The sequence below is a fragment of the Salvelinus namaycush genome, chromosome 8 (assembly GCF_016432855.1).
Source record: "Salvelinus namaycush isolate Seneca chromosome 8, SaNama_1.0, whole genome shotgun sequence".
In the NCBI taxonomy this organism is placed as follows: domain Eukaryota; kingdom Metazoa; phylum Chordata; class Actinopteri; order Salmoniformes; family Salmonidae; genus Salvelinus; species Salvelinus namaycush.
Genome location: NC_052314.1, coordinates 29,876,153 through 29,901,068, shown reverse-complemented (window position 1 = coordinate 29,901,068; position 24,916 = coordinate 29,876,153). Strand labels below are relative to the sequence as shown.

General features: G+C 41.9%; 1 protein-coding gene across 1 annotated transcript; it reads left to right on the top strand.

Moving 5' to 3' along the window:
• The first annotated feature begins 1,122 nt into the window (after nt 1-1,122).
• LOC120052094 lies at nt 1,123-24,527 on the top strand. Its single transcript, XM_038998946.1, has 5 exons — nt 1,123-1,415; nt 1,510-1,779; nt 1,876-1,980; nt 2,100-2,468; nt 24,481-24,527. Exons 1-5 carry the CDS (start codon nt 1,154-1,156, stop codon nt 24,525-24,527), a joined length of 1,053 nt encoding a protein of 350 aa, XP_038854874.1. The 5' UTR covers nt 1,123-1,153.
• The last annotated feature ends 389 nt before the right edge of the window (nt 24,528-24,916 follow it).

Below are 24,916 nucleotides of genomic sequence, written 5' to 3'. Positions count from 1 at the left end.
AACAGGTCTGCGGCCGCAGTGATCTCAAGGCTCTAAGAATTGCTTCAATGGACTATAGCCCTGACAACAAAGTGACAATTTTAGCCTGTGACCTTTATGATAAGTCTAATGCTACAAAGTCTGTCAATTCTCCTGTAGCTTCCAGAGCACGCAAACATGTAAACTTTTTTATTCCTGTGTTTAGTTTTAAATGGGTGGATTATCCAATTTTCATAACCCTTATGAATAAGCTGGACATTCTCTTCCAAAATGGTGAACAGTTACAGCGCTGGGCGAGGCTTTCCTTGAGACAGAGTCAAGACCAAAAGGCCAGACGTCGGATCTACCCCTGGAGTGAAAACTTACCAAGTGTTGCTGAGCCTGGCAAGAGATCCCGGCATTTTGATGACCAACTGGACACTGACAATGGGGGGTGGTTGCATCAGATCCCTGGATCTGTAAGAACGGCATTGTAAAATACCTTAATAATGTAAGGCTATAAAATGTATGTACTAAATATTTTGAATGAAATAAATGGTTTTAAAATCAGAATCTTACCATGTCAGGAACTCTCGCGTTTGTTCACTCTTAGCGCAGTCGGTCCCTGAGAAAAAAACTTGCGCAATGTGCGCGCGTGTGTGTGTGTGTGTTTCAAAAACAGAGAAAAAAGGGTCGGGTGTGTTTGTTAAAAAAATACCCTTGCATCTGCGCTCAAGGCTCTCTATGCATGGGGGTCGTTTGAAACCAAGGTTTACACTATCTGGCAAAACAGATGCCTAAAAGTCATTCAGCCCAGCGATGTCGAGACCTCCCCACCCCCAGCATCTAGATGCTAGCCCCCGGAGATTTTAGAATATCAAAAAGATACCTAATGTTTAGACACCCCCCCAATACCCTATGTTTGAACCAAATGGCAGGTGTTTGAACCACATGTCTTAGGCTTCAAAGATAACTTTGAGGCGGTTTTAGCGCGAAAAAATACGACACCACGCGAGTCATACGGCTACAAAAGCTAAGCAAAACAGGTCCCCCTGTTAGCTTCGTTTTCGCGCATTTACCCTACAGCATTCCCCCAGGAATAGTTATCGGACGGACCCCGTTAAAAAAGATCATCTGGTAAAAACCCTCCTCATGGATATTTCTCAAGGTTAGTTCTTGAAATAAATATTTACATATGCTATATATTAGATTTGTTTGTTCTTGGGAATTGTTTGAAAACGTTGTATGTTATAGAAATATTAAACAGGCCTTAGGGCCCGGATTCTTAACGTATAAAATGTCAATATTAGCTAAAATGATTAGAGCTTTAATATTATCTAATGTTTTTTTAGATTCTCAAACCTTCACTCAGATTCTCCGAGATATAACTGAACTCGAACCGGCCGTAGGGTCTCCGGAACAAATTGTTTACATCCCAACGCCGACCCTGAATTGTAGTAAGTAAGATTCAAGAATTCCGTAAGAATATTTATACCTTAAAAACAAAAAGTGTAGGCATCTTATATTAAAAGTTATTTTATGTGTTTACAGCTGAAATACATCCTAGAACGGGTGCCATAGGGAGTCTACACGGTTTCTGTGAAGGATATGCCTACGAGACAATTGTGCCCTACTCCCAGGATGTATTTACACACAAGCCGCAAACAGAGACTTTAAACGGCCTGTCAACTCCCCTGACCCAGGACCGTTGGACGCCCCCTATTAAACACCAACGGACAATCAGGGCCCAGATCCACAGGTCCGCTTCACCCGAACAATACTACTGGGAGGGTATTCACGAGACAGCGTTACAAGGACAAGGTATGAATCAATTATCATTTATATATATATTTTATTTTTATGCCTGAATATGTTTAAACATGGACTAATGGTGTTTTTTTTTTTTTTTACTTTCAGGCTCACAAGCTACAGACCAGGCAGATGCTATAATTAGGGTTGCCCAAAGACATGTTCCCGAGTTCTCAGAGCTTCTTCAGAACAGCCCTCTTCAAAAAAGCCGAGGTATTTAATTAATGTATTGTTAATATATAGGCTTATATCTGAAATGTATTTTACATTTTTATCAAACATATTTTAGGGTTAATAACCTATTTTTCTGTATGTATTATTTTTTAATGCAGACTCCTCGCCGGCTTATAAAGACATCCAAGAAGCTACACATCTAGATCCCGAAGAGGCGCCAAAGACCCCAGTCACCAGAACAGCGAAGCCTGATGATTTCAAAGTTTTAAATGACATTTCTGAGGTAGACGATTTGATGTTCTGTGAAGTGGCCAACCTTATTGAAGCGGCCAATTCTGGTGGGGCAACAGCCTCTTGTGAAATAGACCAAGCCGTGCTTTTCAAGGCTTTTACACAGGGTTTAAAATCACGAAAGGCTTTACTTCAACGTCGTATGGGTATTCTATTCGAACATCAATACAATCAGGATGTGTCATTCTGGCGTAGAGAGCTTCCCCGCATGTTAAACAACAGTAGGGTTAAAACAAGCAAATACCTCCGTTAAAAAACACATATGTAAAAAAAAAAAAACACAAGCACACACATCCTTAAGTAGAGAAATGGCGCCCCCTATAGACCTAAGCGAGACAATTGAAACCCTCTTAGCGGAAATCCCTACAGAGCTCCAAGATATAATTAACCATATGAATGATTCTGGGCTAATTGACATAGGGGCTATAGATGAAAACCTATTATCCCAGATTCCCTCCGAACTCATTGAAATTATTACACGTATGAATGAGTCAGGGTCTGCAGATGAAAACAGGTTATCACAGATACCCGAATCAATCATATCTTTAATTACCCAGATGAACGAGAGCCCAAGGTTTAATTCTGCACCCCCTACACCTCTAAGCCATCCTTTAACACCCTTGTTCGAAGAGGAAACCCAATACGATGTTTTTGAACAGCTGAACAAATGTCTATCAAATCTGGAGCGGGAAGGTCTTGATCACAATGTACAGAACGAAAGCCCTAGGTTTAATTCTGCACCACCTACACCTCTAAGCCAGCCTTTAACACCCATGTCTGAAGAGTCTGAAACCCAATACGATGTTTTTGAACAGTTGGACAATTGTCTAGCAAATCAGGATGGGGATGGTCTTGATCGCAGTGAACATGTTTTGTATCGAAATAAATTCCACAATATTGAGGTTCGACAGTTTTTCAATTTCGCATGGGGGGGTCAGATTCGGGAATATGCTGTGTTTTACGTAATGCTTATGGACACTTTGAATGAACTGGTAGATAGAGTTAGAGCTTATAGCCAACCAAGGGATACCTTACAGTTGGAAATTTTTGGAGACAGTCTGCAGAGCCGTGTGTCGCTTATTTTAAATAGGGGTGAAGCAGATCTTGAACAATTTGTTAACCTGCTAGAACGCCTTGTTCAGTCAAATTTAAACGTGCTAGCAGATAGGACCCTCGAACTTGTAGTACAATTAGTCCGGCCACCACAAGGGGGCGGCGGGCAGAGACGTAAACTCGATAGCCTGATGCAGTCCGAAATCATAAGCAATAAAAAGGCCTACCTCATAATCGTTCACAATCATGGTAATAAGCTATGCTTTGCCATAGGTTTGGCCCACTTACTCAGCCCAGGATGTACAGAGCGCGAAGCGTTACAGAAAGCTCAAGAGCTACAAAAGGCTGTGGGTTTAGGTATACAGGAGGCTGTGGCTTTCTCAGACATAGGCAAATTTGAAAACTTTCTGAATATCAAGATTGTGGTTTTGTACCACAGCAGGGCTAATGACGCTCTCTTGAAGTTCCAAAATATACAAGAGCCACACCCTAAGACTATGTACTTTTATGTGCAAAATGAGCATTACTATGCCGTAACTAACATCACAGCATTTTTAGGCGCCCCATATGTCTGTCCAGCCTGTCATACCGGCTACACCCGCAAGGGGGGGCACTCGTGCCGTTATAACTGTTCAGTATGTCTGGATAAACATTGCCCTATGCAACCGCTAAACTTGACACCCTGTGAGGATTGTCACCGCACATGTCGTTCGGCCTACTGTTACGAAAAACACAAAACTGAAACATGGCACCCCAAGGCCTGTAAATCTGTAAGCATTTGTGACATTAACAAGAAATGTCCAAAATGTCATTGCAATTACAACCTTAAAATAGACAGCCCTAAACCCCATGTTTGTGGAATCATACATTGCCCAATCTGTAAAGGGCCCTTGAAAAGCAGAGACGCAGAAGTTGTTCAAGAAGTAACACATGAGTGTTACATTCAGCCCTTGGCTGAAGATGAACATACAGAGAAATATGTTTTTTATGATTTTGAGACAAATCAGCAATCAGGGGTTCACTTGCCTATTTTTGTATCTACCATGACTTTCACCGGTGAAAAGTGGTCGGCCGAGGGGCCCGATTGCGCCCGACTCTTTCTAAAACATTTTAGAAAGGCCCAGTACAGAAACTTCACGTTTATAGCTCACAATGCGCGAGCCTATGACTCCTATCTGCTTCTGAACCCTTTGATACAGCAAGGCGTGGCGCCCAGTGTCATTGCTCAAGGGAGTAAAATCTTATGTTTTGTTGACCACGCCTTCAAACAGAGATACATTGACAGCTTAAGCTTCTTACCCATGAGATTGGCTCAAATGCCAGAGGCCTTGGGTTTTGAAAACTCGGTCAAAGGCTATTTCCCCCACTTCTTCACATCTGAGGAGAATCTACATTATATAGGAGCTTATCCAGCCCCCGAAATGTACGGTTGTGATCAAATGTCTACCAAAGAGCGTGAGAAATTCATGACGTGGTACGAGACAGTAAGACATGGAACTTTTGATTTTCATAAAGAGATGGAATCATACTGTGACAATGACGTGGTTATACTACGTGAAGGATGCCTCAGATTCAGAGAAGAGGTAATCAAAGATGCAGGCATTGACCCCTGGAGCTGTACAACTATTGCATCCGCGTGCATGAAAACCTATCGTACACACTATCTAACTCCAGCATCTATAGCGATCCCATCGCCAGACAACTACCGACGACAATTCAAGGCCTACTCTAGTGGCTCCATTCAATGGTTGGAGTACCTAGCCCAGGATAAAAATGTTTTTATCCAACATGCTTTGAATCGGGGGGAGAAGGCTTTTGGGCCTTACCATGTAGATGGATACACACAGATTGACGGTGTTGAGACAGTGTATGAGTACAACGGTTGTTTCTTCCACGGTTGTAAATTATGCTTTGTCCCCCAGGCCATGTGTGTCCTAACCCAAAAGACTTTTGGGGAAATGTACCAAGAGTTTCAAGACAAACTGAATTCTTTAAAGGCTACATACGGGTTAAAAGTTGTGGTTTTGTGGGAACACGAATGGACAGCCCTGAAAAAGGCGGATCCTCATGTTCAGGCCTTCCTTACCCAATATGACCCTCCAGAGCCCCTGGAACCGAGACAGGCCTTGTTTGGAGGCAGGACCAATGCTTTGACATTGCGTTATGTAGCTCAACCCGACGAGACAATAGGCTATGTAGATTTTACATCCCTATATCCTCATGTAATGAGTTCCTCATGCTATCCTATAGGGCATCCTGAAATTATTCACAGCGACTTTGACGAACCCCAAAATTATTTTGGTTTAATCAAAGCGACTGTCTACCCTCCTAGGGGTCTGTTTATACCTGTGCTGCCTTACAAGGGGTCTAAAGGAAAACTTTTCTTTCCCCTTTGTCGCACATGCTGTGAAAACAACAACCAGGAAAACCCATGTGATCACTCAGATCAAGAAAGAGCCCTGACAGGTGTCTGGGTCACCGCTGAATTCTCTAAGGCTTTGGAGAAGGGGTATCGTGTGGCCAAAATCTTTGAAGTGTGGAACTTTTCCAGGAAATCAGACACACTTTTTAAAGAGTACATCAAGACCTTCTTGAGATGCAAGCAGATGGCTTCAGGCTATCCAGCATCGGTCACAGATCAAGAAAGTAAAGAGAAGTACATTCAAGACTACCATGACAGAGAAGGCATACTTCTTGACCCTGACAGAATACAGGTCAACAAAACCAAAAGAAATGTTTCGAAATTGTACTTGAACTCCCTTTGGGGGAAGTTAGCGCAGAGAAGCAATATGCTAACAACTTCGATCATTAAAGACCCGGAAGAATTTTTGGAATTTGTTTTTTCGGACCAATACGAAATTTCACATTTTTCATTCTTGAGTCAAGACATTGCCTTGGTGCAATGGCGGCGCAACCCAAAGTGGGTTCTACCCCCAGGTAATGTAAATGTGTTTCTTGCAGCATTTACCACAGCCTATGCCCGACTTGAACTGTACACCCTCATGGAACAGCTTCAGCGGCGGGTTCTTTACCACGACACAGACTCTGTGGTCTATGTAAGCAAGCCGGGGGATTGGACCCCCCCACTTAGCAACTATCTTGGGGGTTTAACTAGTGAACTCGCCGAGGGTGACCATATCACAGAATGGTCCTCATGTGGGCCCAAAAGCTATGCTTTTAGGACTAAAGACAATCACGTGGTGTTGAAAGCCAAAGGCGTGACTCAAAACTACGAAAATGCCCCGCGTGTAAACTTGGAATCAATCACGCGCTTGGTCGACGGGTTCGTAAATGACAAGAATAGTGACTTGGAGATTTTGACCTCCTACAACAAAATAGTGAGGGATAAAAAGGGGTTCCATCTAAGAAACGCCCCACTCACTAAAAGATTCAGGGTAGTCTATGACAAGAGACGGCTATTGCCTGACGGTACCACATTGCCCTTTGGCTACTGACTTATGCTACAAGCCCCAGTGTGTCTTAAAGCTTAAGATATAATGACGGCTGTCGAGGATTTTGACCCCCGTTTAAAACTGCCCTTTTCGGCCTTAATTGCAGGCCCATCAAACAGTGGTAAAACTTTTTTTGTAAAAAGTATTTTAGAGAATTCTGAACATGTGTTATCTCAAAAGCCTGACAATATTGTATGGTGTTATTCATGTTACCAACCTCTGTATGATGAATTATTGAAGACAATAAAAATCAAGTTTGTTGAAGGAATACCCGAATCTCTGTCTGATGATGAACTTCTCCCCCCACATAAATATAATCTGCTGGTTTTGGACGATATGCTATTTGCTGGTAGCGAACACCCCGAAATTGCACGAGCTTTTACCCAATATACTCATCATAGAAACCTGTCCGTGCTTTACTTGGTCCAGAATGTGTTTCACCAAGGTAAAAATAGTCGGACCATTAGCTTGAATGCCAACTACATGGTATTGTTTAAAAATCCTAGAGACAAACTGCAAATTAGCACTCTAGCTCAGCAGATGTACCCTGGACGGAAATCATACTTTATGGAGAGCTATGAGGACGCTACCAAAGAGCCATTTTCTTATTTAATCGTGGATTTAAAAGCAAATACTCCAGAACACCTTAGGCTACGTACAGGGCTGTTTCCGTGGGAGCGGCCTGCTGCATACCTTCCTAAAAAGTAAACGCTATGTCTCTGCGTTTAAAAAGAAACCTGCCCCTCTTGACAAGGCTAGTTGGGTCTACAGCTAAAGGACGGAAGGCCATCTTGGGTAGTTGTTCTTCAGATCTCATATTAGCCTTATGTGAGATTGCTTTGAATCTTCTCAAAGGACGCATTCCACTCACCCTGAACCAATTGAAAAAATTAAAGAGACAAAAGACCGCGATCAAACTCTTTGCCAATAAAAGGGCCAGTCTTCAAAAGAAAAGACATAGTATACAACAGTCTGGGGGTTTTCTTATACCTTTACTCAGTATAGCCGTGCCCTTCATCACCAGCCTTATTGCGGCCAGACGTGGGGGTTGAACACGCGGTGTGATGGCCACTAAAATGTACTTGGTGCCACAACAAGAGTTGGATAGACTTAAAAATCAAATGCAGGGTCCTGAAAATATCAGACAAACAGCTGAAAATGATTTGGATACGGCCATGAAGGATGTTTTGAACCGAAAAGGATTGAACCCCTATGATAAGATCCAAAAATACACAAACCTAATGCAAAGATATTTGACTCTGGTAAAGCAAGGGGAGAGAGAGACCAACCATTTAACACTTTCCCTACCGGACCCTTTAACAGATGTCGAACCTAACGATAGCCAGGCCCCGGTAAGGCCTGTACCGGCGATCTTACCTAGTGAAGATCCTATGTCTGGTGAAGCTCAAATGCCTTTTGAAGATAAAGTTATGCATGACCTACTGACACATGTGCCTTTACGTAACAGGAAGAATGTTAAATACATTATGAACAAGATAAAAGACTCAAAGGGGTTAGCTGCTTGGAACGATTCTGGAGAGTTTATACTTCAGGGCGCTGTTGTTAGGGGGTCCCATATGGTGGACTTACTTAAAAGTACCACGGCTGCCCACAAGGTTGCTGATGACCGAAGGCCTCCCGGCTGGCGTCAGTTTCTTAAGGCCCTGGCAATCCTGAACATTCCCCTCTCCGGTGTACCCAACCATAAGCTTCGTCAACAGATTCAAGCTTTAAAACAAAAGCCTTCAACGAGATACAGCACCCCTAAAGATGCCCCAACGACACCGTCCCCCTATGAAAGCGATGATGCTAACTCATTTACTCCCATGAACGTCTCAGGACCTTTTCCTAATCCCGATCTCTCGGCGTGGTTAGACTTTTGAAAATGACTTTTGAATGACTATGATTAAATTCAATAAAATGTTTTATTTGAAAAATAAGCAATTTAACATTTGTGGCATTCTTGAAACATATGACGTGAGCATACGCCTTGATTACGCGTTCTTAAACGACACACATTTGAACACTTTTGATATTTTCTAACAAAACAAGATACAAAGTTATCATTACTTCTTAAATCATCCTTATAAAGAAACATAACATCTTCAAAAGAAACTCCCCGGGCTCTTTGGCACAGGTAAAATACACAGTGGTGACCGCATGTAGTGGAAAGGTTATCTTGCACTTGTTTGATGCTGTAGTAGATCTTTGAACCGTTTAGGGTCAAAAAATCTTTAATAGATTTAGGGAAATGTGAAAAACCGGGGGGAAAGCCATAGGAATCAAAAAAAGTTGAGATTTTTCTTCCACCTTCCTGTTCTAATGTCATAGCTAGCCAATGTTCACCAGGCATGTGTTTAGGATGGGTATTGACAATAAACATTGCAGGCCTCTCAGGCCATATCTCAATAGGTAATTCATCACAAGCCATCACTCCACAAAATTGTTTTCCAATCAAGCGGCTCATGAGCCCTTCCAACTCTTGGGTATTCATGTCTTTGCTCAAAGGTCCTTAATAATAATCCACTAAGACCTGTCTTCGGGCATTCACTTCCAAGATTGAATCAGAGCATGCGTAAACAATCATGCTAACTGTACAGGCTAAAGGTGTACGGAAACGCATTTCCAGCCTGAGGTTACCTTGGGACACCACAGACAGATTTCCTGAGGTGTCATCATCAGGGGATAAATTGAAAGCATACAACGTGTAACCCTCTGCAAAATCATTTCTGTCAATAGGTAAAGAGAGATCTTTTAGATGCCTCCCTGTAGCCAGGAATAGATTGTAAAATTCTCGCACAGATATGTTGTTGTTAAATTGGGGTTGGAAAGCCTTAGCAGGAACCTGACGTCCGTCCTGACAGAGAGCTACATACTCTGCATTGAAGTGTTGAAAATTAAAGGGGTTTTTATCTAAACTCCCCGTATTAGAGGCGTGATCAACCAGACCTATAACCACATATCTAGGTAAAGGGCCTAGAAATAGGTTTTCTTGACTGCAGATTCTACTGCCCACAGGTATGCTAAAGGTTTTCATGGTAATTCTTTGGAGAGGGTAAAGGGCATTTCCTTTCATCAAAGCATGTGAGTGACCCAGGCGTACGGCCGGAGATACAGACACTTTTTTAATAAAAAGGGTGGCCCCCAACACTTTCAAACTAAAATCCCCGTCTTGGGGAGACATCAGGCAAAAATCATCCTTGGCCCTGGTTAATTTTAATCTTAAATCAACCGAATTTAAGAGTAACCGTTCTTGAAAGAAAATGTCAGAGTGTATAGGGCCTAGCAAATGAAACTCTCGAGATTCGGCGCAGTAGCGAGCTCGTGCCGCTAGTCCTTTGTTTGCACCGGTGGAAGGGTCTGTCGATTCCATAGAGGCTCCTGCAGTATCCTTGCTAAACAGCCCGGCGCTAAATTGTGTTTTGAGAGTGTCTTCGGAGTAGTTTAGTAAACACTCCATGATGGCTCTATATGGGTATGTGGCGCTGCTTTGACTGATTAGGCGTTCACCCAAAGTCACATCAACTTGGGAGAAAATGGTGGCCAAGGGGTAATTAATGAGACTCACTTTGGCATCGCCTGCAATATTAGACCCATCTCTTTTGGTCACTTTTAGACGTAAATGCACCAAGGTGTTGTTGAGGTCCAGATAGTTGTCACCGTGGCCTGGTATGAAAAATTCGATAGGCCCGTTATCGGTAATAGCAGAGAGAGGGGCTATCTCCACATAACTGGATCTATCTATTGAATGCTGCGTTAAAGGGGCCGTGAAAAGATCGAGTTCTGTCTTTATAGCTTCAGAGGACATTCGATGTAAAAGAGCCATGTCACTTATTCTTTTAGAAAATACTTCCTAGTATTCTTTTAGCCTGTTTTGGTTCAGACCTCCTCACTTTACCACGTCTTTGACTTACTGAGGTTCTTTTAACAGTTAACCGCCGCTTTTTAGGTGCCGGCCTGCGTCTTAAACCTGGGGGTCTCTTTTTTGGTCTTCGAGACAATATCATAAGCCCCGAGCCTTCTTGATGCTCCACATCTGGTGACGCCCTTCGGGTCATAGCATTGGCTACAACCTCACTTACTATATTTTTAGCCGCGGATTTTAAATGTGGTTTGGCTATGCTGAAGCCCCTCTTCATAAACGGTAAAACCATCCTGAAGAGGTTACGGAATATACCGCCTATCCCCGCACCATACATTGTCGGTGCTCCATGATATCCTGGTAGTCCATTACCAACTTGATCCACATAGTATGAAACATAACGGTTAGGGTCGAGCTGATGGTGCTCCATAACTCTTTTATTTGTATTATGTTTATAAATATAATACAGATATTATATATGTAGAGAGGTTTTGGTGGGTCTAAAGTGGAGTTTTACAATCGTTTTACCATAAGTAAATTCAATGTTTTCGTTCTGATCCGTTTTAAGCTCAACCAGAATGTTTTCAATATAGTTCTTGCTGACATGTACGTAGTGCGGCTTGTCATAATTGACAGTGACGATGTCCCCATCCTTTCCGTCTATATGAACTGTTCGCAGGAGGGGCACACAGCTGTCTCCGACCCTTTGATAGGTTATGATGTCGGTATACACAAATATGTTGTAAAATCCTGCATGTATATCCGCAGGGAATGGGAATAATTTATCGTTCACATACGTCCATTTATTGGGACCCATCCCCAACATGTAGGATAAATTACCGCTGGTCTTTATACCTCCGTTAGCAGGCCCTGAGATTTGTATCCTTTTATGGATTGGATTGTAGAATAGGAATATTTCCATCTTGTTCAGGGTTAGGTGTTCATTCAACTCTGAGACGATCCTGTCGACGGTTCTATAGAAACCTTTTTTAAGCTTAATAAGTTTTGCAGGTTCCGATAACCTTTTGCAATAAAAATCACGGTCCTTAGCTTTGATATTATACCAACTATGGGGGTATGTAATCTCGCTGAGACCTACTTCCCAAGCCTCTGATAACTCTATAGGCTTTGGAAAATTGGTTGTATACTTCGAACTCTGATTATTACGATATATCTGTGCCGACGCATTACTGGGGAGAGTCAGGTAGAAGCCGCTGTGTTCCATGATGCCCAACTGTGTACACGCGACTGATGCGCTAGTTATCATGACTAGGGGTTTAAATTAATCCCCGTTGCCTCCACCACATCATGCTCCAATACCCAACTGTTGAACTTTTGAGGCCAGTTTTTCCAGCGGACCAGCAACCATTTTTTACCCTTTTCTCTCTTCTGATCTAGAATCTCCTCCACGTGAAAGACTTTGTCTTTACCCAACTGGACCTTCTGTAATTCCTTCTCATAAAAAGATCCCTCTATAAGATCCCCGTCATAATCTTTTAATTTGTAGACCGGGGGAATGCGTGGCAGACATTCGGTAACGGTAAACAACTCCGAGCTAAAGCCTTGTTCGTATTTTTTGTCGAAAACACCCCTCAACTTTGATATACGAACCAAGTCACCCACTAGGAATTTAAAAGTCATTTTTTTCTTACGGCGAAGTGGGAACAAACCATACATATTTTTAAAGACTTGAAAAGAGTTTTCCGAAGAGACGTCAGAGGGCTTCATACGTATACTCTTATGGAAGCTGTGGTTGTACCCGTTTACTAAATCCTGAACTATGTCTGTATATCTGTGGGTGTTGTGAGCTGTAAAATATCGCCACATCCGCTCTTTCAAAGTCCTATTAAAGCGTTCCACAACCGAAGCTTTCAAATCAGAGCCTGTAGCAAAATGTATTATTTTATACTTATTCATCAGCTTCTGAAATGTTTTATTGAAGAATTCTTTTCCGCCATCAGTCTGCACTTTATTGGGTGCTCCTCCTGCCTTCAAGATCGAGTCAAAGGCCCGGGTTACCTCGGCCCCGCTCTTATTTTTTAAAACCCTTACAAAGGCTACTTTAGAGAAAATATCTATAACCGTTAGCATGTAGCGATTTCCATCATTTTTATCGGCAAGGGCCTGCATGTCGCATAGATCCGCCTGAAATTGGGATAAGGGATGCGTAGAAAAAACTCTATTTCTTGGAAATTGTTTTCTTACAGATTTATGGAGAGTATAGGCATCCTGCTCTGATAACCACTCACTCACTTTAGCATCGCTTAACAGGCTACCTGTTTCTTCGGCTATTGCTCTCTGTAAACGCTCTTTACCACCATAAGACCCGGGGTTAGCGGGATTATAATAAATGTTTTTCAACAGCTGTTCAGCCATCCTTCTTGCCTCTCTGAGGGACAATAACGTTAATGAGCCACTTTCAAATAACGACAACATTTCAGTTTGAGAATTTTTATTTTTTTAACACCAAGTATTACGTATACAACCAATTCAGGATTTGTTGCAAGATACAAGTCCCAGTTTTCTCAACAATCACATCATGCAACACCCTGTATATATGGTTTAGATTTACAGGTTTGTGTCGCTGAATTTTTAAAACACACACGTCGGATATATAAGTATATAAACAACAAATATGATACACGTTCACATTAAATGGGGGTTCAAACAAATAATGCAAAATCTTAGCCAAAGTTACTTCTAGCTCTTCAGACTCATCAACAATTCTTGATACCATTTGTGTCCATTGCAAACTCCCACCCGTATGTCGTACATGATTCATGATTTGTTCCATTTTCAGCAAACGCTCTACATTAGCCCAGGTATTGTGTGTCGTGTAGAACGATACATTATTCACTTTATTTTCAATAATCTGATGCATAACATTTGTAAGGTCTCTCAAAAGAAAAAATGTATTTATTCGCTCCAACATCGTAGACACATAGTTACCCATAGCTTTTACGTCTAAATAACAAAATGTCACTCGGTCTCTTGGGATTTATTGAGCCAGAAAAGCACCACATCAGCAACCACAGCTTCCCGGTATTTGTTGTCGGCCACCAGGGTGTGTCGGATTTCTTTGAGTTTCTCGTGGATGAAAATTGCCTCCTTCAGTTCATGTAGGAAGGCCTCGGTTACCCCGTAAACTCTAGGGATAGACGGCACAAGACCCATAGCCTCCAGGGCGCTGACCAGCGAGGGTATAAACCTGCGGGACCACAGTCTTTTCACCAGCTCCTCAAAATGATTGAAAAAGTAGTATCTCGGAGGGTCGTATAGGCAAGGATGACGACGCTGGCTGGGGTGATTGATCTCACAGCCGATGCATTTTTCTCTTATATAGTCGCCAATCACCAAGTCTAAAAGTGTAGCTACAGAGGCCTTGATGGTATCCACAAAAATAGTACTGACCACCCCATCAAACACATCCTCAGGCTGGGTACATGTAGGGGGTGTCGAGGGTCTTGCCAGGGGTGAGTAGAGTGTAGGGCTGTGAGGCATTGAGTCCTTAGTTTCGGGGCCCCATGACGTAGATGCGTCCACGTAGATGGTCTGGAGATCCATGGTGTATGCTGAAATGAAGAACTGGCTGCTTTTTTCTTTTTATTGTAGAACAAGGCCATTGGGTATCTGGGGGGGCGTGGTTAAAGCATCCGCTTACTTAGTTTTCTTCTGACGCTGTATCTTCTGGAGGCTCTTTTGCATCGTAATCTTTACGATTCGTATATATTATGCACTTCTTTAAATGAACAAGGCTCTGCCGCTGTTGGCTCTGTACAAAGAGATCATCCAACGCCTGCAACATTTTCAATTCCATTACATCCCAACTTTTAAAAGGAATAAGCAGACGCAGTCGGGTATCCCCAGTATGGCCCCCCTCCCTGAGGTTTTGGTTTCGGATTTCCTGGGTGCCGATATAGAACTCCACGCAGCCGCAGGGACGTCCATTCTGTCTTTGTATTTTCACCCTGTGAAATATTCGTCCTGAGGAGTCAGGGGTACCTTCCCAACGGGTCTCGTGGCCCGTGAACACACTATACCCCTTGGTGATAAGGCGCAGTTCAGGACACACAACCTTGCGAAAAACCGACCAGTCTTCAACACCATATTCCAAGCCTACAGTCTGGTCTGTATATTCTTCTCCTTCAGCTACCGTATAGAGGGTCACTCTACAGGCCACGTAATCAAACCGATACCCCCACAGCTGTCCATTAGACATCAACACTTGATCTTTCAGCGCATTTGATGGAGGTATTTGGGTTCTATAAACATTTAAAAAACGTTTTTTTGGAGCATCATATATTGCGGGTTGATACTTGGCCCGTGCTCTATGGACCAACCGAGGACCCGCTTCAGTTGTTACAGTCATCACTGCTTTGTCACCGATCCCAAATTCCATGGTTATTCTTAAGATCTTGTACAGTCTTAAACAGGAATTGTTCTGTGGCTTTATAAGGCTTCTGCAAAGCCAGCCTCTTTGAAATGTTCATTAACAACCCCCAACACTAGACATCCAGGAACAGTTTGACATGACACCTGGTCACTTACTTATCCAAAAAGCACCCCTAACCATCAGGATGTCCTGACCGGAAGCCCAAATATGGGCATGCCCCCATTCTACAAACCATTGGGGCATCAATCACTACATAGGGTCATAAATCATGATCTTTTTTTGATTTACGACATTGACAGCTTGACACTTACCCCAAAGACCCCCACCCCAGGCCAGGATGTCCTGACCGGAAGCCCAAATATGGGCATGCCTGCTACAACAGGACATAGGGTCATAAATCATTACATAGGGTCATAAATCAGGCTTGGGTCATAAATCATTACCGGTTGACCTGACAACTGGACCCTTACCCAAAGACCCCCACCTAACCATCAGGATGTCCTGACAGGCAGCCCCTTAGGTTCACATAGCGGTCACATAGGTTCACATAGGGTCATCCATCAAATTTTGACGTGTGACATCTACTTTAATCTCTCTAACGGTCGCCCTTATGTGAGTTTTTTTAATGCGCGTAATGTCAGAATGCACTCACTGTTCCAAAATGTGATTGTTACGCAATAGGAGAGTTAACCCATGTTGCCCTCAAACCAAGGCACACTGCCTGCTAATTATCTATTGGCTATGTTTCATCTTGTCAATTTCAAATTATTTTCGAATAAGTTTTATTTTCTAACAACAGTTTGAATTGAGGTGAGTTCCGTCTCCTCATTAATTCACATAAGAATTGCAGACAATTTATGTTTGAGGCTTTACTGAGCCGGACAAATGACAGCCAAAGCACTTCCCCAGTGTTTCCCCAGATCAAGTATGAAAACATTGTGCATCTCTAGTCAGGACAGGCCTTGCACAAACACTTTCCCCCTGGCACATTTTCTGGCTGGTGCCCGCATTGCCTTCATTGTTGTATTCCTTAAGCTCTCTGGGATATGTGGGACGGTAGCGTCCCACTTGGCCAAAAGCCAGAGAAAATGTAGCGCGCCAAATTCAAATATATTACTATAAAAATCAATCTTTCATGAAATCACACATGAAAGACACCAAATTAAAGCTACACATGTTGTGAATCCAGCCAATGTGTCTGATTTCAAAAAGGATTTACGGGGAAAGCACACCAAACGATTATGTTAGCTCAGTACATAGCCACAGAAAAACACAGCCATTTTCCCAGCAAAAGATAGTAGTCACAAAAAACAGAAATAGAGATATATGCATATTTATATCCACAAATCTCGGTTTACATTGGCGTCATGTTCAGAAATGCCTCCAAAATATCCAGAGAAATTGCAGAGAGCCACATCAAATGACAGAAATACTCATCATAAACTTTGATGAAAGATACATGTTTTACATATAATTAAAGATACACTTGTTCTTAATGCAACCGCTGTGTCAGATTTCAAAAAAACTTTACGTAAAAAGCACACCATGCAATAATCTGAGACGGCGCTCAGATTTAACAACATTTCTCCGCTATGTTGGAGTCAACAGAAATACGAAATTACATCATAAATATTCCTTTACCTTTGATCATCTTCATCAGAATGCACTCCAAGGACTCCTAGTTCCACAATAAATCGTTATTTTGTTTGATAATGTCCATTACTTATGTCCAAGTAGCTACTTTTGCTGCATGTGTAGATCACGTTTCCAAACGCTCGAGCAGATGCAGGCAAACGTTGGACGAAAACTTCAAAAAGTTATATTACAAGTCGAATAAACTGGTCAAAGTAGGTAGAGAATCAATCTTCAGGATGTTGTTATCATATATATCCAATAACGTTCCAACCGGAGCATTCCTTCATGTCTGTAGAAGTTATGAGGAAAGCGCGTGACCAGGAACTGGCAATCTGCCAGACCACTGACTCATTCCCCTCTCATCCGGTCCCACAACGCAGTATAAACTTCATTCAACGTTCTACCGACTGTTGACATCTAGTGGAAGGCGTATGAAGTGCAAACAGATCCATATATTACAGGGAATTGAATAGGCGATGAGTTTAACATAAACCAGCCTCAGAATTCTCACTTCCTGTTTGGATTTTTTCTCAGGTTTTTGCCTGCCATATGAGTTCTGTTATACTCACAGACATCATTCAAACAGTTTTAGAAACTTCAGAGTGTTTTCTATCCAATAGTAAGAATAATATGCATATATTAGCATCTGGGACAGAGTAGGAGGCAGTTCACTATGGGCACGCAATTCATCCAAAAGTGAAAATGCTGCCCCCTATATCAAAGAAGTTAAACTTTGGGCATGTGTGCATTCCTATCAAAGTAAGTGCCTTATTTTCTGTATATCGTGTTGTCGTTTCTACTGTAGCACACCGTATGTATGTATGGATCATAATGTATTTACTGTTTCATTCATGTTTTCAAGTGCTGGTGACAAATCATGCATTCTGATTATTGCAGAGATTGTAATGGACACATATCATGTCTGTAAAATACTTTTCTGAAGGTTGTACTGATTAAGATGTGCTAATTCTGTGGCACCATTGTTTGTTGACATCATACAATGCTTTCTGGTTGTCACATAAGCATCTGTCAGAACAAAAATTTTAAAACAAGGGATAGTTCACTCAACTGACTTGTGGTGCTTTCAAGACAACTGGGAACTCAGAAAAATACGATGTCAAATCATCACGTCAGTGGATCATGAGATTCTGTTAATCAAACAAAGAGCCATGGGCTTTAACAACTTAGCAGTAAAATGGTTTAGCTCTTATTTGCAAGGAAGAAAACAGATGGTGGATGGGACCCTGTCTAAACCCAAAATCTTGAATTGCAGGGTACCCTAAGGGAGTGTGATGGGTTTCTTTCTATTGTATATAAATGATCTAAAATCTGCCTGTACATGTGAACTTTTCTCTCTCTCTGTGGTTTCCCACAAAGACAAAAATGTGGTTGAGAAAGCTCGCATTCCATCTTATTCGGGTCCAAAGTGAAACTGAGGAAATCCCCTGATTTTAAGGTGGTAGTAGGTGACATAGTAGTCACAGCAAAAGACTGTTAATTATCTTGAATGTGTGCTAGATAACCATCTGACAGGGGAGAGCGTGGCACAAAACACTCCCTCCAAAGTGAACCATCAAATTAGGTTTCTGGCAAGAACCTCCAAATATCTGGATAAGAATGCAATGGGGGCATTGGCAGGGGCTCTTCTTTAGTGCCACTTCGACTATGTGTGCTCTTCCTGGTACAATAGTGCCCCCAAGATAATACAACATTTATTTCAACATCTCAGAAAAAATTTGTCAGGATTATTCTTAAATTTACAGCACTTATGCATCAACACCCTTCCCACTTTGAAGGCCTTAGATGTCTCAAAGTGGAGGAGAGTCTCTCAGATTAAATTGTTTTGTACATAAGATTGTCCACAGTATGTTCCCCAGGTACCTACAGTATGTAACTACTTTAACTTTGTACGGGATAACCATAACTATTACACTAGCAGGAGTGAAACTGACGTTGTTCCTTTTAGATTTAAAAGTGGTATGGAGAAAGGAATATTCTTCCGAAGAATTTAAAATGTATACCCTCCATAGCCACAGTGTCAGTCAAAGGTTTGGACATACTGACTCATTCAAAGGTTTTTCTTTATTTGTTTTACTATTTTCTACATTGTAGAATAATAGTGAAGACATCAAAACTATGAAACACATATGGAATCATGTAGTATCCAAAAAAGTGAAAAACAAATCAAAATATATTTGAGATTTTAGATTCTTCAAAGTAGCCAACCTTTGCCTTGACGACATCTTTGCACTATCTTGTCATTCTCTCAACCAGCTTCATCTGGAGTCTTGAAGGAGTCTTCCAACAGTCTTGAAGGATTTCCTACATTAGCTGAGCACTTGTTGGCTACTATTCCTTCACTCTGCATTCCAGCTCATCCCAAACCATCTCAATTGGGTTGATTTCAGGTGATTGGGGAGGCCAAGTCATCTGATGCAGCACTCCATCACTCTCGTTCTTGGTCAAATAGCCCTTACACAGCCTGGAGGTGTCTTGGGTCATTTCCTGTTGAAAAACAAATGATAGTACCACGAAACACAAACCAGATAGGATGGCGTATCGCTGTAAAATGCTGTGGTAGCCATGCTGGCTAAGTGTGCCTTGAATTCTAAATAAATCACAGACAGCGTCACCAGCAAAGCACCCCAACACCATCACAACCTTCTCCTCCATACTTCACAGTGGGAACCACACATGTGGAGATCATCCGTTCACCTACTCCGGGACTCACAAAGACACGGCGGTTGGAACCAAAAATTGCAAAATTTGGACTCATCAGACCAAAGGACAGATTTCCACTGGTCTAATGTCCATTGCTCGTGTTTTTTCGCCCATTTTCGCCCATGCAAGTCTCTTCTTATTATTGGTGTCCTTTTGGAGTGGTTTCTTTTCAGGAATTCGACCATGAAGGCCTGATTCTTGCCGTCTCCTCTGAAAAGTTGATGTTCAAATGTGTCTGTTACTTGAACTCTGTGAAGCATTTATTTGGGCTCCAATCTGAGGTGCAGTTAATTGGCAATTTCTGAGGTTGGTAACTCTAATGAACTTATCCTCTGCAGCAGAGGTAACTCTGGGTCTTCCTTTCCTGTGTAGGTCCTCATGAGAGCCAGTTTCATCATAGAGCTTGATGGGTTTGCGACTGCACTTGAAGAAACTTTCAAAGTTCTTGAAATGTTCCGAATTGACTGACCTTCATGTCTTAAATGAATGATGGACTGTTGTTTCTATTTGCTTATTTGAGCTGTTCTTGCCATAATATGGACTTGATCTTTTACCAAATAGGGCTATCTTTTTATACCACCCCTACACTGTTACAACACAAAAAAGATTGTCTAAAACTCATTAAGATGGAATGAAATTCCACAAATTAACTTTTAACAAGGCACACCTTTTAATTGAAATGCATTCCAGGTGACTACCTCATGAAGCTGGTTGCGAGAATGCCAAGAGTGTGCAAAGCTGACAGGGCAAAGGGTGGCTACTTTGAAGATTCTCAAATATAAAATAAATGTTGATTTGTTGAACACTTTTTTGGTTACTACATGATTCCATATGTGTTATTTCATAGTGTTGATGTCTTCACTATTATTCTACTTTGTAGAAAATAGTAAAAATAAAGAAAAACACTTCAATGAGTAGATGTGTCCAAACTTTTGAATGGTAGTGTAGTTTCAAGTAATATTGCTAAATAGTAGCATGTCTCAAAAGTGAGTTGTAAGATTATAGTACGTGGCTGAGAAGGAAATGCCCAGGATGGCATATGGTCTGTCTTTTTATACTCCTTTTTATGCCATTCTTTGGAATAGTCTTCTTCAGAATTTGAAACATATAACCTCCAAATCAAGTTTCAAGTTCTCGCTGAAAAAATGGCTAAATAATAGGAAAGGGGGATACCTAGTCAGTTGTATAACTGAACGCCTTCAACTGAAATGTGTCTTCTGCATTTAAACCAACCCCACTGAATCATAGAGGTGTGGGGGGGCTGCCTAATCAACACCCACGTTTTTGGCACCCGGGGAACAGTGGGTTAACTGCCTTGCTCAGGGGCAGAACTACAGATTTTTACCCCTTCAGGTCAGGGATTCGATCTAGCAACCTTTATAGTTACTGGGCGAACGCTCTAACCACTAGGCTACCTGCCGCCAACGTCTCAAAAGTGAGTCGTAAGATTATAGTACGTGGCTGAGAAGGAAAATGCCCAGGATGGCATATGGTCTGTCTTTTGGTGCCTGTTGTTTGTCATAATGTGATTGTCTTGTATATATTAGGGATTGATTGTTTTATACAGTATATTAAGGGTATGTGAGACAAGGGAGATGTACCTGTCCGTAGTTGTTCATTAGGAAAGGGAATTGTATTAATTCTCTTGTGTTATGAAACAAACAATTTTGTCTGTAATTATCGCGTAACCTTGCTGCATTCCCACTTCCCTCTTCCCTTTTGAAAAGGACCACAATGGAAATACGATTTTTTATGCTTTATTGCGTTATCCTTGATGATTTTCTTAAATTGTATGTGGAGGCGTCACCGGCTGGAGTGCCGTTATGTATGTACTTTAAAAAATGGTCTAATAAATTAAATTAATCAATCTTCAGGTCGGTGCTCTAGAAAGAGGCCTGAGTTTGAATTCTGAGTTGGATGACCGTTCAAAACTATTTTCCCGAGTCAGAGCAAATTTGTTTCCCAAGTTCTGAGTGTGGAACACAACCAAAATAAAGAGCAAATGCATCCAAAAAGTGTTACGCAGAGGAGGTGAACCCAAGAGCAGACGCAGACGAAGAGACTGGGATAAGGTAACCAAGGTTTTATTGCAAAACAGGGGGAAAGATGGGGTGCAGGCCAGGGAAAGCTCAGGCGGGTTGCAGGGTGCCGGGTGCTGAGGCTGAGATTGAGGCTGGAGCGAGGGGAGTTGGGGCTGGGTAAGCAGGTCCGGAAAGGAATCCAAGGAAGCAGTAGTGTGGGGGGTCCAGGACAGGGTAGCAGGACTGACGAGACGTGGGACTGGAGACAGGGACCAGAGTCAGAGCGGATAGAACTGTAGTGGAGAGGAAAACAGCATCAGGCAAGGGAGAATAGGCACAACACGAAAACAGGATCTATGCAGGCACAAACTGCTAAAACCACAGACTGACTGAGCAGAGGTTACAATCTGGCAGCATGGAAGTGGCAGGGCTGAGTATTTGTAGAGGTCTTGATTATGTAACAGGTTGCAGCTGGTGGGGATCTGCACCGCCTCCAGCACACCTGTCTCCTCCCACACAATCACACACACAGATAAAGAGGGAGAGAGCACTGGGGGAGTGGCGGCAGGTTAGAGAGACACAGGCTTGATGTAATCATTGCCTGCTAGGAATATGGGAATAAATGCTAAACTTTTTACAACTTTAATGAACATTTCAGTGAATTTGTCCCAATACATTTGGTCACCTAAAATAGCTGGACTATAAACAAAAAGTGCGGTTTAAACGGTTTACCTGGTATGGATGAAAATACCCTCAAATTAAAGCTGACTTTCACTTTAACCTCATAGTTGTTGCATCATTTAAAATCCAAAGTGCTGGTGTACAGCGCCAAAACAACAACAAAAAAAGTTCCAATAATTACTGTGGGCACTGTCATTATTTACAGATCAATGTACTTCTGCCCAATTCCTGTATTATTGCCAGAACTGGTTAGTTCCCCCCTTTTGACTCTGACTAGTTAAAAAGGTATTCCCCCCGCCTGTTCTATGTTTCCTTGGGCTCCGTTAACTATGTTCGGACAATGGGGGGAGGGATGTGGTAACCTGAGTTATGGGTTAGTTCTATAGGGAGTTGCCCATGCGGCCTTAAGGGACTCAAGGCTGTAAAACAGGAAATTAAGCAGTTCAATTTACCATGAGATGGAGTTCATGTGCCTGTCTTTGAGTCTGGTCAAGTTTATAATAAATGTATCAAAGTTGATATTTTTCTACTGTAAACTATATACTGGTTATCCAAACAATTACTCTGTCCTTCAGAGATGCATTCAATGCAAATACCCCCATTAAAAGAACATGAGAAAGACTAAATATTGAAATTCCCAATGCAAAGTTAGACCTCACTTTTCTACATAAAACCGATCAGAATTCCGAAGTCATGTCTGAACATGTTTTTCTATGGTGTAATGTAATATGGAGTGCCCGGCAAGCCAGCCTATTCCCTATAATGTCAACTCCAACAGAAGTAACTTAAAATTAATAAAAAATAATTTGCAATCATGACTACTGGTTTCAAATATATTTGAAGTCAACTTACAAGTAAATACTTTATGAATGTATTGTTATAAATCATTTTGCAAGGTTGATAGCCAACTAGCCTGCTAATGTTAGCCCTACCAGTTTGCTAACGTCACATTAGCACGGAATGAGTCAGCCAGTTGCTATCAACACCTAGATTACAGCTGAATTAAAGAAAACCAAAGTTTTGGAAATGCATAACGCCATCTAACCAAATAACAAAGAATGTCAACTACTGTATATGCAGTAATCTTAACCAGCAAGCTAGCCAGCCAAGAACAACATTTTTATTAAAATAATAATCTAGCCAACCAGCTAACGTTAGCTATTTAGCCAACTAACGTAAGCTATTAGCCTAGCCAGCCTAGCCAACCAGCTCGGCTATGGTCGGCATGCTAGAGCGCAACATAACCGTAGATCAAAATAGCAGAGACTTACAGATTGATGGCTGGGGCCCATCCGATGGTAAGAGTCAGGGAAAATCCAATAGCTATAGTGGAAAAACCAAAATAGATCACCAGATGTCAGTCAGCTGGCACGCTAGCACTAAGCCAAGGTGGGAAAAGTTACAAAACTCTGTAGCCTACTTCACAGAGAACATGCCGAAAAGTTGACAAAACAAAAAGGATAACAGACAAGGTATCACCATTAGAGCAAGCGGGTATGCTTTTCTCTTTAGTTTTGAGCCCATTGCAAGAAGGCACTAGAGCCTGCAGTGCTAACGGGTTCCCACTAGATAACACAGCCACAAAGTCCATGAACTGCATAAGGTGTGGCTAACGTTAGCCAGCTTGAGCAAGCTACTGAGCTAGCATACAAACTCGGTAGCACAGAGTAGATCCTCCATATGACGTAGAGAAATAGTGCATTGTGGGTAGTTCCGAAAATATCTGGAAATAAGTTAATAATATATATGTAAAAAACACAAAACATAACTATGTTTCAAGTTAAAGGTAACCAGATCGTTACTACAACTAAGTTACTAAGTCTTTGACCACACTGTGTTGTTTTGTTTTGGTGCATAAAAACTTGCGCTTCCTACCCTTTAAAGACACAGTACTTTGATTTAAGAATCAAAAACTACTCTAAATCCAAGATGGCTGCTAACAACATACACACTGTTTCCTAGCCAGTAAAACACCAAGCCACATGGATGGATGCTCAGTACTTTGATGTAAACCTCCATCGCCCACCTACCACCCGTAACCAGCAGCCTGGCTGAAGTCATGGGCTTTCCTGTATGTTAGAACTCAGGTGTCTGAGTGTTATATGATTAGTGCCATCTCGGCACCTCCAAGCCAAGGTCCTGCCAAGGTCACTTGGCCTGAGTCACGGTTGTCGACTCCCCCTCAACCCCGACCAGATGGTCCCTCCTCTCCACACATTACCTTCCACCGATGCCACTCTGAAGGTGAGAACATTGGAAGGGACATTCAGATGCTGAGTGCCTCAGCTGTCGATGAGGTACTTGTGAAATGCAACGACAGCCATTAATACAGAGAATAGTGAAGAATATTAACATGCCACTTCAGTTACTACCTGCCTGCAGTACACAGGTTTTTAGATGCACACTCCTTGCTCCATTTAATTTCTCCAGGGCCGGAGTGGAAGCAGATTGATCCATGCTTGATCGATGACGCCTGAAAGTCAGTGTGAGGAACGATCTTTGGCCTGGTGCTGAGTTATGTCCTGTGTAGAGGAAATTAAAGGCTAATTGCAGTGCATTATCATTAGCTGTTAAAAGAACAGAATATTAGTGGTCCAGAGAAGCAAGCCTATTATCAAGGCTCTGAAAAGTGCTTTCCAATGAAGATCTTTATCATGTCTAACAATCATAAATTAATCAAATTTCAAATCATAAGATATACATTCACAGCCATACCAGTTAGGATTATGTTCAATACTCCATACAGTATGTATGCCCAATGTCAATTCTGAGGTAACAGTTACAATGCCATTAATAGTGACACTGATCTCCCTTTCGGGTTCGACTTCTTCTCAATACAAATAGCTTTAAACATTGAAATAGAGTT

What these genes read in the sequence shown, in the direction of transcription:
- LOC120052094 (XM_038998946.1), top strand. Translation starts at nt 1,154, where the DNA reads ATGCTATATATTAGATTTGTTTGTTCTTGGGAATTGTTTGAAAACGTT. An exon ending in AACGCCGACCCTGAATTGTA is followed by an intron (nt 1,416 to 1,509) that starts GTAAGTAAGATT and finishes ATGTGTTTACAG; the next exon opens with CTGAAATACATCCTAGAACG. An exon ending in GACAGCGTTACAAGGACAAG is followed by an intron (nt 1,780 to 1,875) that starts GTATGAATCAAT and finishes TTTTACTTTCAG; the next exon opens with GCTCACAAGCTACAGACCAG.